Source organism: Mustelus asterias, chromosome 20, assembly GCF_964213995.1.
Source record: "Mustelus asterias chromosome 20, sMusAst1.hap1.1, whole genome shotgun sequence".
Lineage (NCBI taxonomy): Eukaryota > Metazoa > Chordata > Chondrichthyes > Carcharhiniformes > Triakidae > Mustelus > Mustelus asterias.
This window is the reverse complement of record NC_135820.1, coordinates 36,314,787-36,327,994: the sequence shown is the minus strand read 5'-3', so window position 1 is coordinate 36,327,994 and position 13,208 is coordinate 36,314,787. Positions and strand designations below refer to the sequence as shown.

The following is a 13,208-nucleotide window of genomic DNA, read 5'->3' as shown; positions in this document are numbered from 1 at the left end:
GCTTAAAATGAAAGTAGATCACATATCAGGAAATGGTGTTTGTACTTAAAAGGGCACTGCCTTTGTTGAAAAAAAAATCTTGACAGATCTGTTCCTTTTGGTAGTAACAAAACAGATATTTGTCATTTTCATTATTATGACAATGTGTGCAAAAAATACAGTGATACAGTGTCGATAATTTAGATATTGTCCTTGTACTATCGTGAACAAAGGTTTGTCGGTTATTTAAAAAAGGCACCACTTCTTTAACGGTAGAAGGTATCTACCTGCATTGTGCTGCAAAGCTTTAAAGCTAGGCAGACTGTTACTGTACGTCAGTTATTACGTACTGAAAGCAAAAACCATTTGCACTGAGGAGTGGGAGAGAAAGAGAGACAAAGAGGCAGAGAGAAAGAGAGAAAGCATTCACCTTCATACAACATGGCAAGCAGTGAGTGAAAGTACAAGATTGTTTACTTTGATTTCTTTTCTCTTGTTTCCGTTTGCTTTTAATAACTTGAGTCTTATCTTAAACTCTTCCTGATTTACTCAGATTTGAACATTCGATAGCAGATTTTAGGAATGGCATTTGGAGGAGCTCGACCTAGCAAGTCGGATTTCTCTGTTCGGCTGCTGTTTTGATGCACCAAACTTTGCAACTCCGACAGACCAAAAAGGAGGCAAAAGAAATGAAAAGAACACGTGTTTGGGACAGTATAAGGACAGTTTTAGATCAAAACTGAAAAGACGAAATTCATATTGCTGAGGGTTTAAGGACTAGGAGGACTGTCTGAAAAGTAGACCTTTCGAGAGTGAAATTAGGAAACACACATCCACTCACAAAGGGTGAGAGATGTTTAGATCTCTCTTCTGAAAATAGAAATTGATGCCTGATAAAATGTGAATTTTAAAATGAGATTGATAGATTTTTGTTAACCAAAGTTATTGAAAGATATAGGGCAAAGGCAGGTATATGGATCAATCATGGTTTCCATGAATGGCAGAACAAGCATGAGTGAGTAAGTGGCCTATTTCTATCCATTGTTCCTAGTTTTTGTTTTCTACGAGTAATTACTCTTCTTATTCTAATTTGCAAAGGGGTGATATAAAACATCATCTATATCATAGAATCATAGAATCCCTACAGAGCAGAAGGAGGCCACTCGGCCCATCGAGTCTGCACCGACCACAACTCCACCCAGATCTTATTCCTGTAACCCCACAAATTTATCCTGCTAATCCCCCTGACACTAAGGGGCAATTTAGCATGGCCAATCCACATAACCCACTCATTTTTCAGACTGTGGGAGGAAACCGGAGCACCCAGAGGAAACCCACACAGACACGGGGAGAACGTGCAAACTCCACAAAGACAATCACCCGTGGCTGGAATTTAACCCGGGTCCCTGGCGCTGTGAGGCAGCAGTGCTAACCACTGTGCCACCGATGAAGATCCAGTTGTTTATTGTGGTTAGTTCGTTTCCCAACCTGTCACAGTCACATTGGGAGTTGGTTTTAAATTGTCGATGTATACTACAGAAGTGATTCTACATGAAGGCTGTAAAGTGCCGGAGGTGTAGTTATTTTTCTGCTGTTCTGCTGCCTTTGGTGGAACTTTGGCATTGGAAACATTTCTGGAATTTGGGTGGATTGCTACTGGTTCGATTCACCTCATTTGCAACACCAACTGTATTCACAGAAAAGGTAGTATGGATCCAACAGTGAGAGATTTCCAAGCGCACAATTGTTCACTAATAATGAATACAAAGCTAAGGCTATCATGAGATTAAAATGTGCACAAGCAGAGATACCCAAAAGTCATATTTGTGTCATATGTGCTGGAATTCTTCCGCCCTGCCCACCACGGGAATCATAGAAACTAGAAGCAGGAGTAGGCCATTTGGCCCTTCGAGCCTGCTCTGCCGTTCATTTTGATCATGGCTGATCATCAAATTCAATATCCTGATCCTCCCTTTCCCCCATATCCCTTGATCCCTTTAGCTAGATTGGAGTGGGCGAGGGGCAGACGATAGGAAGGTCCGTTGACCTCAGGTGGAATTTTCCGGTCTCGGGTCGAGCGAGGCTGTAAAATCTCACCCTTGATATTTGACAACACCCTCTCCCACCTAGAGAAAGATATTGAAACAGTGTTAAAATATATTTAAAGAAACACATTCCTAAAAATCCATGGACAAGTTGGGCCAATTCATTCATATATTCAAAGCAGGTTCTTACAGTGCAATTTAACAGACACCAACGGTGTTTTCCAGAGCTTGGATAAAAGGAGGGCAAGATCTATTGGCTCAAGAAGGTAAGGTCTTTTATAGCACACCTTGAGGGTCAAGAGCAGGAATGCACCCATACCCTCCTCCATCACAGGAAGTCTTCAGCCTTCTCTACTAGTCATAGCCTCTCTCTCATTCCTAGCATAATCATTACCCTCTCCTCCTATCTGATCTCTTGTTCCCTCCCTCACTATTCTCGTTCTCTACCCCATCGCCAATGCCATCACGCCAAGGTCCAATCTCTTGAGATTTCCCTTTCTATTTCTGGGCACCCACTGCAAGGGTCCTTGACTGTCAGCTTGGCTGGCTCAAAGCCTTGATACCGAAAAATATATTACAGTGAGTTCCTGCCATTAAATTCAACAAGACCTTTTCTTTTTGTTCCTGGTTGCTGATCTTTCCCCACTACCGCACTCTCCTGTCATGTCAGGGCCAGTTATGATCCTAGAAATTTTTATAGAAACATAGGCCAACACCCTACCACCTTGCCTGCCCTGGAATCAGCGTGGGTGAGGTTCCCAGAACAGAAATCTCCGTTGGCCCGAGCGAGGTCATAAAATCCCATCCATAGAAACAAAAGGCTGAGAATTTTTACACACCATGTGTGCGCCTGGTGGGTGGGACCAGAAGCGGCTACGTTTCCCAGTTCAACCCGAGATCAATGAAAGACACAATATTATGCTGGTGGCCGCTTGAATGCCGGCCAACGTGAACCACATCCTGAAAGGGTCTGCGAGGTTGGCGGGGCAGGAGCATAGCAGGCTGCAGTTCCAATGGCCGCTTGCTCGGACTCCTTCAGCTTGCAGAGAGAAACTAATACAATTGCTGTGTTGCTGGACTGGTAATGATCCAGAGACATGACTTCAAATCTCACCACAGCAGCTGGGAAATGTAATTTATTTTCATAAATATATCTGGAATAAAAGGCTAGTATCAGTAATGGTGGCCATGTGATGAGCAGATTGTTATGGCAAAGGAAATCTGCTGGCCAACTTGTGCTTCTCAACCCAGAACAATTGGTTGACTTTTAACTCTCATCTGAAATGGCTTAGCAAGCCACTCAGTTCAGGGCATTAAGGTGGGCAATACATGCTGGCCTTATCAGTGACGCTTACATACCAATAATGAACACTTAAAGAAAATTTACCGGCACGGTGGCACAGTGGTTAGCACTACTGTCTCACAGTTCCAGGGACCCGGGTTCAATTCTGGCCTTGGGTGACTGTCTGTGTGGAGTTTGCATGTTCTAACCATGTCTGCGTGGGTTTCCTCCCACAGTCCAAAGATGTGTAGGTTAGGTGGATTGCCCATACTAAATTGCCCCTTAGTTTCCCAAGATGTGGAGGTTAGATGGGTTAGCCATGGGAAATGGTTACGGGGATAGGGCGGGGAGCGGCTCTGGGTAAGATACTCTGACAGAGAGAGAGTCGGTCGAATAGCACTTCTTCTACACTTTTGGGGTTCTATGAAAAATGCCTCCTGTGCCCTGGAATGACAACTTCAAAGTTTCCACTTTTTTTCTAAAAGTTATACATTCCACCCCATCCCCAACCAAATGATCTCCTTTAGCTTTTTACTGTATGGACTGTCAGCTCCTCCAGCATATCAGACTGTAGCTCACATCTCATACCTGCCCTTTACCATTAGTAACTACTTATTCAGTTATTGTGCTTCTGCCTTCAATTATCCCATTTACTCTACTTTACCACATCTCTCCTCTTTCCGATGTTTTTGCTCGCTTACTCTGGTATGTTTTTGAGGAAGAGAGGGTGTCACAGGCTGATAGGCTGGAGGAAGTAGATGTTCGGAGGGAAGATGTACTAGCAATTTTGAATAAACTGAAAGTTGATAAGTCCCCTGGGCCTGATGAAATATATCCTAGGATTCTTTGGGAGGCGAGGGATGAGATAGCAGAGCCTTTGGCTTTGATCTTTGCGTCCTCACTGTCCACGGGGGGTGGTGCCAGAGGACTGGAGAGTGGCGAATGTGGTTCCTCTGTTTAAGAAAGGGAATAGAAATGACCCTGGTAATTATAGGCCGGTTAGTCTTACTTCGGTGGTCGGTAAGTTGATGGAAAACGTCCTTAGGGATAGGATTTACGACCATTTAGAAAGATGCAGCTTAATCCGGGATAGTCAGCACGGATTTGTGAAGGGCAAGTCTTGCCTCACAAATTTGATAGAATTTTTTGAGGAGGTAACTAAGTGTGTAGATGAAGGTAGTGCAGTTGATGTCATATACATGGATTTTAGTAAGGCGTTTGATAAAGTCCCCCACGGTCGGCTTATGAAGAAAGTAAGGATGTGTGGGATAGAGGGAAGTTTGGCCGATTGGATAGGTAACTGGCTATCTAACAGAAGACAGAGGGTGGTGGTGGATGGAAAATTTTCGGACTGGAAACCGGTTACCAGCGGAGTGCCACAGGGATCAGTTCTTGGTCCTCTGCTATTTGTAATTTTTATAAATGACTTGGAGGAGGGGGCTGAAGGGTGGATCAGTAAATTTGCTGATGACACCAAGATTGGTGGAGTAGTGGATGAGGTGGAGGGCTGTTGTAGGCTGCAAAGAGATATAGATAGGATTCAGAGCTGGGCTGAAAAATGGCAAATGGAGTTTAACCCTGACAAATGCGAGGTGATTCATTTTGGTAGGACAAACTTAAATGTGGATTACAGGGTCAAAGGTAGGGTTCTGAAGAATGTGGAGGAACAGAGAGATCTTGGTGTTCATATCCATAGATCTCTGAAGGTTGCCACTCAAGTGGATAGAGCCGTGAAGAAGGCCTATAGTGTGTTGGCGTTCATTAACAGGGGGTTTGAGTTTAAGAGCCTTGGGGTTTTGCTGCAACTGTACAGGACCTTGGTGAGACCACATTTGGAATATTGTGTGCAGTTCTGGTCACCTCACTACAAGAAGGATGTGGAGACACTAGAAAGAGTGCAAAGGAGATTTACCAGGATGCTGTCTGGTTTGGAGGGTAGTTCTTATGAGGAAAGGTTGAGGGAACTTGGGCTTTTCTCTTTGGAGCGGAGGAGGTTGAGAGGAGACTTGATAGAGGTTTATAAGATGATGAGGGGGATAGATAGAGTGAACGTTCAAAGACTATTTCCTCGGGTGAATGGAGTGGTAACTAGGGGGCATAACTATAGGGTTCATGGTGGGAGATATAGGAAGGATGTCCGAGGTAGGTTTTTTACTCAGAGAGTGGTTGGGTTGTGGAATGGACTGCCTGCAGGGATAGTGGAGTCAGAAACTTTAGGAACATTTAAGAAGCTATTGGATAGGCACATGGAGTACTTCGGGATGATAGGGAGGAAATAGCTTGATCTGGGTTTCAGACAAAGCTCGGCACAACATCGTGGGCCAAAGGGCCTGTTCTGTGCTGTACTGTTCTATGTTCTATGTTCTTCATTGTCCTTTCCTTCCTAAGATCTTTATTGACTGTATTTCTTCTCACTTTGTAAAATACTCCCATGGTCATGCATCTTCATGTACTTATCATTGTTTAACTGGTGATGTATCATTCTGGTGGCACAATGGTTAACACTGCTGCGTCACAACATCTAACTGGAGGAGAGCAACTATTTTTTATTCATGCGTGGGATGTAGGCGTGACTGGCTGGGTCAGCATTTATTGTCCATACTTTGCCTTCTCACGGAACAGTTTATTTAAAAAGATTGTTTAGTTGCTTTTATATCGAGTTTAATGAGATGCTAGTATTAGGTTTTCTAATTAGACCTGACTGTGTAAGTTTAATAAGTTGATGCATTTGAAGCAAAGCAAGATTTTTCAGGAAACAGCGGCATGGTGACACAGTGGTTAATGCTGCTGCCTCACAGTGCCAGGGACCCGAGTTTGATTCCCAGCTTGAGTCACTGTGTGTGCGGAGTCTGCACGTTCTCCCCATGTCTGCGTGGGTTTCCTCTGGGTGCTCCGATTTCTTCCCACCATCTGAAAGACGTGCTGGTTAGGTGCATTGGCCATGTTAAATTCTCCCTCAGTACCCGAACAGGTGCCAGAGTGTGGCAACTAGGGGATTTTCACAGTAACTTCATTGCATGTTAATGTAAGCCTACTTGTGACACTAATAAATAAACTTAAAATTTTCCAATGATTTTAAAGGATAGTTTGAGATGTACTAACATAAATGCACTTGTTTCATCTATAATTAGAATAAGATAAAGCCTTGTGGACTGAAATGACACTAAGTGATATTGATACAAGGTTTTAATGAAGTTCCTTTTTTCTGCTATTTTAACAGAGGTAGAAATTGGTTACAGTCTCATTAAAGGTCTCCTCATAGCTGCAAGAGCTCAAAAGCTAATGCATATTTTCGCTTTATTTAAGATGCAGACTATGCCGTGCAAGATGTGCGTTCCACTGACTTTCATTGTGAGAAGAACAACCAAGAGCACAGGACCTCTGAGATCAGCACCAAGCGGCTGATAGTCAGACGCGGACAGCCCTTCCACATCACAGTGCAATTCAACAGATATCAATATGATCCAGATGTAGACAGACTTAAGCTGGTTGCTCAGACAGGTAATCAGTCGGGAATGAGTTAGGGAAACTTCAGAATGAGTATTCCATCAAAAGAACATTTTTGGGGTTTTATTTTGTTCTTTTTTTTGTTCCTCATTTAATAACATGCTGCTGATTTTAATGTGTTTGGTGTATGTTTTACGCTGTTGCCTCTTTCGACTGGTGTGTGTATTTGTGTGGGTTGAGGAGCCAGATGTATCTGACTGAATTTTAGAGTTCATTTTGAAAAGATGACTGGCTAATTTTCATAATTTTGTTTAGAAGTTTCAAAATTCACTCATGTCCCAGACAGGAAGTACCAGACAGGATGTTGAAATGTCAAATTTTAGACAACACACATTTTTTTTAGGTTGTTTTTAATTTTGTGGCCAGCCGCTTGTGCCATGTTACAAAAAGGAAGTGTCTAAATCTATTGATTTATAAGAGCTGTGGTTTAGTTGCCTGTTTTATCCTCTTCTTGGGAGGTGGATATTTTGATTGAAGACATTCTGGATAAAGGAAATGAAGGTTGGGAAAAGACCTTTGGGCCCATCAAGATTGTCCCAGTCAGACACAACTTGCAGAACTCCAGTCTAGTCACTAGTCCCACCAGAGACCACAAAAGGGGAAACAAGCCTGCTGACAGTTGAAGCACTGTTATGGGAATTTTTTCTTTGATTCATAATGCAAACATCTCAATTGCAATCAGTGAGTAGCTCATCCTTTTTAAGACATTCTTTCATGGGATGTAGCTGTCACTGGAAAGGACAGTATTTGTTTCCCTTCCCTAATCGCCCTTGAATAGCAACAGAAAATGCTGGAAATATTCAGCAGGTCTAGCAGCGTCTGTGGAGAGAGAAACAGAGTTAAATGTTTCAAGTCCACAGAGTGGCACAGTGGTTCGCACTGCTGCCTCTCAGCACTAGGGGCCTGGGTTCAAGTCTGGCCTTGGGTGACTCCTTGTGTCTGCGTGGGTTTCCTCCGGATGCTCCGGTTTCCTCCCACAGTCCAAAGATGTCCTGATTAGGTGGACTGACCATGCAAAATTGAACCTTAGTGTCCAAAGATGTGTAGGTTAGGTGGATTAACCATGGTAAATGCATAGGGTTACGGGGATAGGACGGAGGGGAGGGCCTGGGTGCAATGCACTTTTGGAGAGTTGGTGCAGACTCGATGGGCCGATTGGCCTCTTTCTGCGTTGTAGGGATTCTCTGGCCAGAATTTTACTGCCCACCTGCCACAAGAATTGGAAGGGCGAGTGGCGGACAATGGAAAGGTTCTATTGACCTCGAGCAGGATTTTACGGTTTTGGGACAAGTGAGGTCGTAAAATTGTGCCCTATGTTTCTAAGTCCAATATGACTCTTCTTTGAAACACCCTAATTGCCCTTGAACTGAAAGGCTTTCGGGGCCATTTCAAGGCAGCTAAGAGTCAATCACTTTTGCTGTGGGTCTGGAGTCATGTGCATGCCAATATGGATCAGGATGGCAAATTACCTTCCCTAAAGGACATCAGTGAGCCAGATGGGTTTTTTATGGCAGTCAATAATGGTCACCATTACTGAGACTAGCTTTCAATTCCAGATAAATTCCACCAGCTGCCGTGACAGGATTTGAATCCAGGATCCTATCTACAACATTAACTAGGGCCTCTGGATTAATAGTCTAGTGACATTACCACTACCCCCTCTACCCTGTACAACAGCGATTATACTCTGCATTCAAAGTCATATCCATTATTTTTTTTTAAATCACCAGGTAGTTGAATGGTAGTGAGTTTTTTTAATTAGACCCAATGCTTCAATTTCCAAAAAATAACAAGACTGAATTTACAAGTTAAAACATGTCGAGCTGGAACTCTCAATTCCCACAAGAGCTTTGCCACCCCAAGCCCCTATGACCACAATACACTTTTCTCAGGATGAGGTTTATTAAGCATTCATGCCAGGCTCCTGGTGGAATTCTAAGCAGCAAGTGGAGTCTTGCCAGTGACTCAGAGCAGGAGCTAAACAATGCTGCAGTGGGATCACTGCTGTCACTCTGGGAGAAACACGAGCCACAATAGAAGGACGTGGGAGTCTTGAAGATAAAAACAAATGAGGGTGGCTTAGGCTTGGAATGGATGCCTGCCACAGTGACCTATAATGGCTACTGAGTCTCGGATGAATGTCTAATAAGCCTTATTCCAAGAAACTGGATTGGGGTCTTCTATGGTTGGGGTGGCAAACTTCTTGGAGCAGATTTTTACAGCCCGCCCGACTGCGGGATTTTCCAGTCCCATCAAAGTCAATGGTCCTTTGAATGTTTTGCTACATTTTGTCGCTCCACCTCTGTCACAACAGGGGCTCTTGGAGTGGGAAACATGAATCCAATCTTACATGTCTTAGCTTACAAATTCAGTCTTTGATTTTTATTGGACATTGAGGCATTCCCATTCGGAGCTAATTAGAAGGGCTCATGACCATTCAATTGCCTAGGTGATTTGTTTTTTCAAAAATGCAACTAAAGCTGCAGCTTCTGGCTATGCCAGGCAAAGGTTGCTCCTCCGGGATCATGGCCAGCCAACTGTGGCCTTTTAAAAACTTTTCTTCACTTCTCCTTCTCCCCATGTTCACCTCGCCAGCTCTCACCTTGCTCACTCTCACCATAGCCAGTGGGGCTGCCTGGTAGATTGGCCATGCTAAATTGCCCCTCCCACCACTTCTTGTCCTATCATTTTATAAATCCCAGTGGGTGCATTGGGAGCATTCCCTGAGGGGTTGGGACCTGGCACTAAACTGGGGGCCATGTTTCTGACCCGTATCTCAGTCCAAGTCACATTAAGACTTTAATGGGACAATTAATCTGGAACACCCTGATTTTCACTGTGTGTGAAGCAAAAGCAGAGGATGCAGGCCTTGCTCCTTATTTTGGCTAATGATAGAAGGATAAACTCATTGGTTGTCCAGAAGAGAATAAGCTTTATTTGTAGCTGATGGGAATGGCTAAGAGGTTAGTATTATTTAGTTATTGTGGTGTGCAAGAGTATTTGGATTAGAAAATCAATAAAACTTGCAAGGAATAAGTTTTCAAAGGGGAACCAGATAAAACCTTAACCCCTTCACCTTAACTCCTGATCATGGAACCGTGCTGAATATGATCCTGACAACCACAGTACTAAATGTTTTAATTTGGCTACTATTTTACATCAACCAGTCCAAATTATATTAATATTTACATTATCAATCCCTATTAGAGCATATGTAAGTGATTCCTTCCAAAATTATAAAATAACGATTGTGAAATCAATTCTTTAGTAACCCTCATGATTAAGCAATTGGCAGTATCTTAGCATACACAGTATGAGAACTAAAATAAATTTTATCCATTCATGAAACTAATGCCTGAACAAGATAACTACCGGTTTCTCAAGGGGCTAAAGTGTTGTCGATAAATCACAGCTTTGGCAGCAGTGTCTGCATTCCGAGATCAAATAATAAAACAAAACTGAATGTGGCAAATAAGTTGGGGTCTGTTGAAGGCTCTGTACAAATAAAGTATCATTTTCACACTTCTTTATTTCAGTGCCATTTACATAAGAGCCAACATTTCAATAGCCTTTCAGATTAGTTTTTGTACTGTGCACTAGCTTTTACAGATTTGTGTATACAGACAACTAAATTCCTTCACTCCTCCGCAGTTTCTAGTCTTTCACTATTAAATTAAGGTGGTGGGGTGGCACAATGGTTAGCACTGCTGCCTCACAGCGCCAGGGAACTGGGTTCAATTCCAGCCTCGGGTAACTGTATGTGTGGAGTTTGCATGTTCTCCCTGCATCTGTGTGGGTGCTCCGGTTTCCTCCCACAGGCCAAAGATTTGTGGATTAGGTTGATTGGCCATGCTAAATTGCCCCTTAGTGTCAGGGGGACTGGCAGGGTAAATATGTGGAGTTACGGGGATAGGGCCTGGATGGGATTGTTGTTGGTGCAGGTTTGATGGGCCAAATGGCCTCCTTCTACACTGTAGGTATTCTGTGAAATTATTCAGATTTGTCCTCAGATTCAAAGTGGATGACCTTATTTTCCTCACATTGACTTCCGTTTGCCATGGTTTTGTCCAATCAATAAACCTGCCGCTATCATTTTCTGCTCCGAACTACGCAACTCAGTGTCATCGCAAATTTGGACACACAGCTTTCTATTCACTTACCTATTCATATATATATTACATATACGGTATGAAGATGAGGCCCCAGAACCGATCAATGGCAAACAGCACTTGAAGTTGTGAAGAGCAAGCAGGCTACAACTATGTGTGGATGGACCTGTCCAGTCAGGAAAGCATGCCTTCGAGATTCTAGCACCAGTCATGATGTCCATTCATGTAGAGGCCAGTACTCCCCTGCTGCTCTTTGAGTCACTCCATGGGAACAGACTAAACACCTGTTCACTACTGCCAATTCCTGATTGTTTGGCTGCTGTTCATCAATGTGAGCAAGATCCTCTGACAATGAATTGTCTGTTCTAACTGTATCTGATACTTCTATGAAAGGCCACCTTTTCTGATTATTGATTAAAAATGTTTCGCCCGCTGTAGAATTAATTCATTTCTATCCATTTCCTTTTAGGGCCAAATCCTTCTGAGACATTGGGAACTAAAATTCTGTTTTCGCTGTCAGACACAATTAATGAAAGGAGATGGAGTGCAGTTGCTGTTAGCTCCTCCAGTACCAAATTGTCCCTAAATATACATTCAGCGCCAAATGCTAAGATTGGACGTTACACCTTAGCTCTGCAGAAAATAACTGTGGACCAGACTGTGATCCAACCACTTGGAGAGTTTGTTGTACTTTTCAACCCGTGGTGTTCAGGTACTGTTGCTACTAATACTAGATTAAACACAAAAATAAGTGTTATATATTCTTGAAACAGTTATTTATTGATAGATGAATTCTGTGTTGTTATCTCCAATTGCAATGGGATCTTGATCAATTGGGCCAGTGGGCTGATGAATGGCAGATGGAGTTTAATTTAGACAAATGCGAGGTGATGCATTTTGGTAGATTGAACCAGGGCAGGACTTACTCAGTTAATGGTAGGGCGTTGGGGAGAGTTACAGAACAAAGAGATCCAGGGGTACATGTTCATAGCTCCTTGAAAGTGGAGTCACAGGTGGACAGAGTGGTGAAGAAGGCATTCAGCATGCTTGGTTTCATTGGTCAGAACATTGAATATAGGAGTTGGAATGTCTTGTTGAAGTTGTACAAGACATTGGTAAGGCCACACTTGGAATACTGTGTGCAATTCTGGTCACCCTATTATAGAAAGGATATTATTAAACTAGAAAGAGTGCAGAAAAGATTTACTAGGATGCTACCGGGACTTGATGGATTGAGCGATAAGGAGAGTCTGAATAGACTGGGACTTTTTTCTCTGGAGCGTAGGAGGCTGAGGGGTGACCTTATAGAGGTCTATAAAATAATGAGGGACACAGATCAGCTATATAGTCAATATCTTTTCCCAAAGGTAGGGGACTCTAAAACTAGCAGGTATAGGTTTAAGGTGAGAGGGGAGAGATACAAAAGTGTTCAGAGGAGCAATTTTTTCACACAGAGGGTGGTGAGTGCCTGGAACAAGCTGCCAGATGTAGTAGTAGAGGTGAGTACAATTTTGTCTTTTAAAAAGCATTTAGATAGTGACATGGGTAGGATGGGTATAGAAGGATATGGGCCAAATGCGGGCAATTGGGATTAGCTTAGGGGTTTAAAAAAGTTGGGCGGCATGGACAAGTTGGGCCGAAGGGCCTGTTTCCATGCTGTGAACCTCTATGACTCTATAACTCTAAATAAGGAGAGGAGAAGGAAGTCTGGATTTAGAGAAAACGGAGAAAGAAAATCTATGAAAAAATTGGCATTTTAAAAATTTCTAAGAGCAATTTACCTCCAGAAAGACTGACTCCATTGTCCAATTTCTGGATCAGAGAATTTCATTACTATTGCACTAACAATTATCATACCATTAAAAAGATGCTTAATTATGAAACTTCACTTTCTGCAGTGAGTATTATGAGCAATTAATGTGAAAATCCAGCATGTTTTTGAAAATGACAGGGAGGGGTGAGATGCCCGTTTATGTGAAGCAAGTGATGGAAGGCCAGTAATTGCCCACCGGTGCCCCGAACTTGCGGCTGATTTGCATATTACTAACACATGCGTCAGTAACACATTTTAACTGCGACATCTAGTGCTTTAGCAATGAACAGATAATTCATCTATTAGAAGGCTACTATTAATGAAACAATGTATACAGCAAGAGTGTAGATTTGTTGGCATTCTACAGCTTAAAGAAATCATTCCAATAATTATCAATAAGAACAGAAAATGCTGGGTAAACTCAGCAGGTCTGGCAGCTTCTGTGGAGAGAAACAGTGTTAATGGGGGTGATT

The 13,208-nt window shown here is 42.8% G+C and overlaps 1 protein-coding gene across 1 annotated transcript in view; it reads left to right on the top strand.

Moving 5' to 3' along the window:
* Nucleotides 1-326: 326 nt before the first annotated feature.
* LOC144508470 (protein-glutamine gamma-glutamyltransferase 2-like) overlaps nucleotides 327-13,208 on the top strand; it is a 30,277-nt gene continuing 17,395 nt past the window's right edge. Inside the window, exons 1-3 of the mRNA XM_078236409.1 lie at nucleotides 327-430; nucleotides 6,613-6,807; nucleotides 11,392-11,634. Of these exons, the coding sequence (XP_078092535.1) occupies nucleotides 421-430; nucleotides 6,613-6,807; nucleotides 11,392-11,634 (448 nt within the window). The 5' untranslated portion in view covers nucleotides 327-420. The remainder of the gene's footprint in view (nucleotides 431-6,612; nucleotides 6,808-11,391; nucleotides 11,635-13,208) is intronic.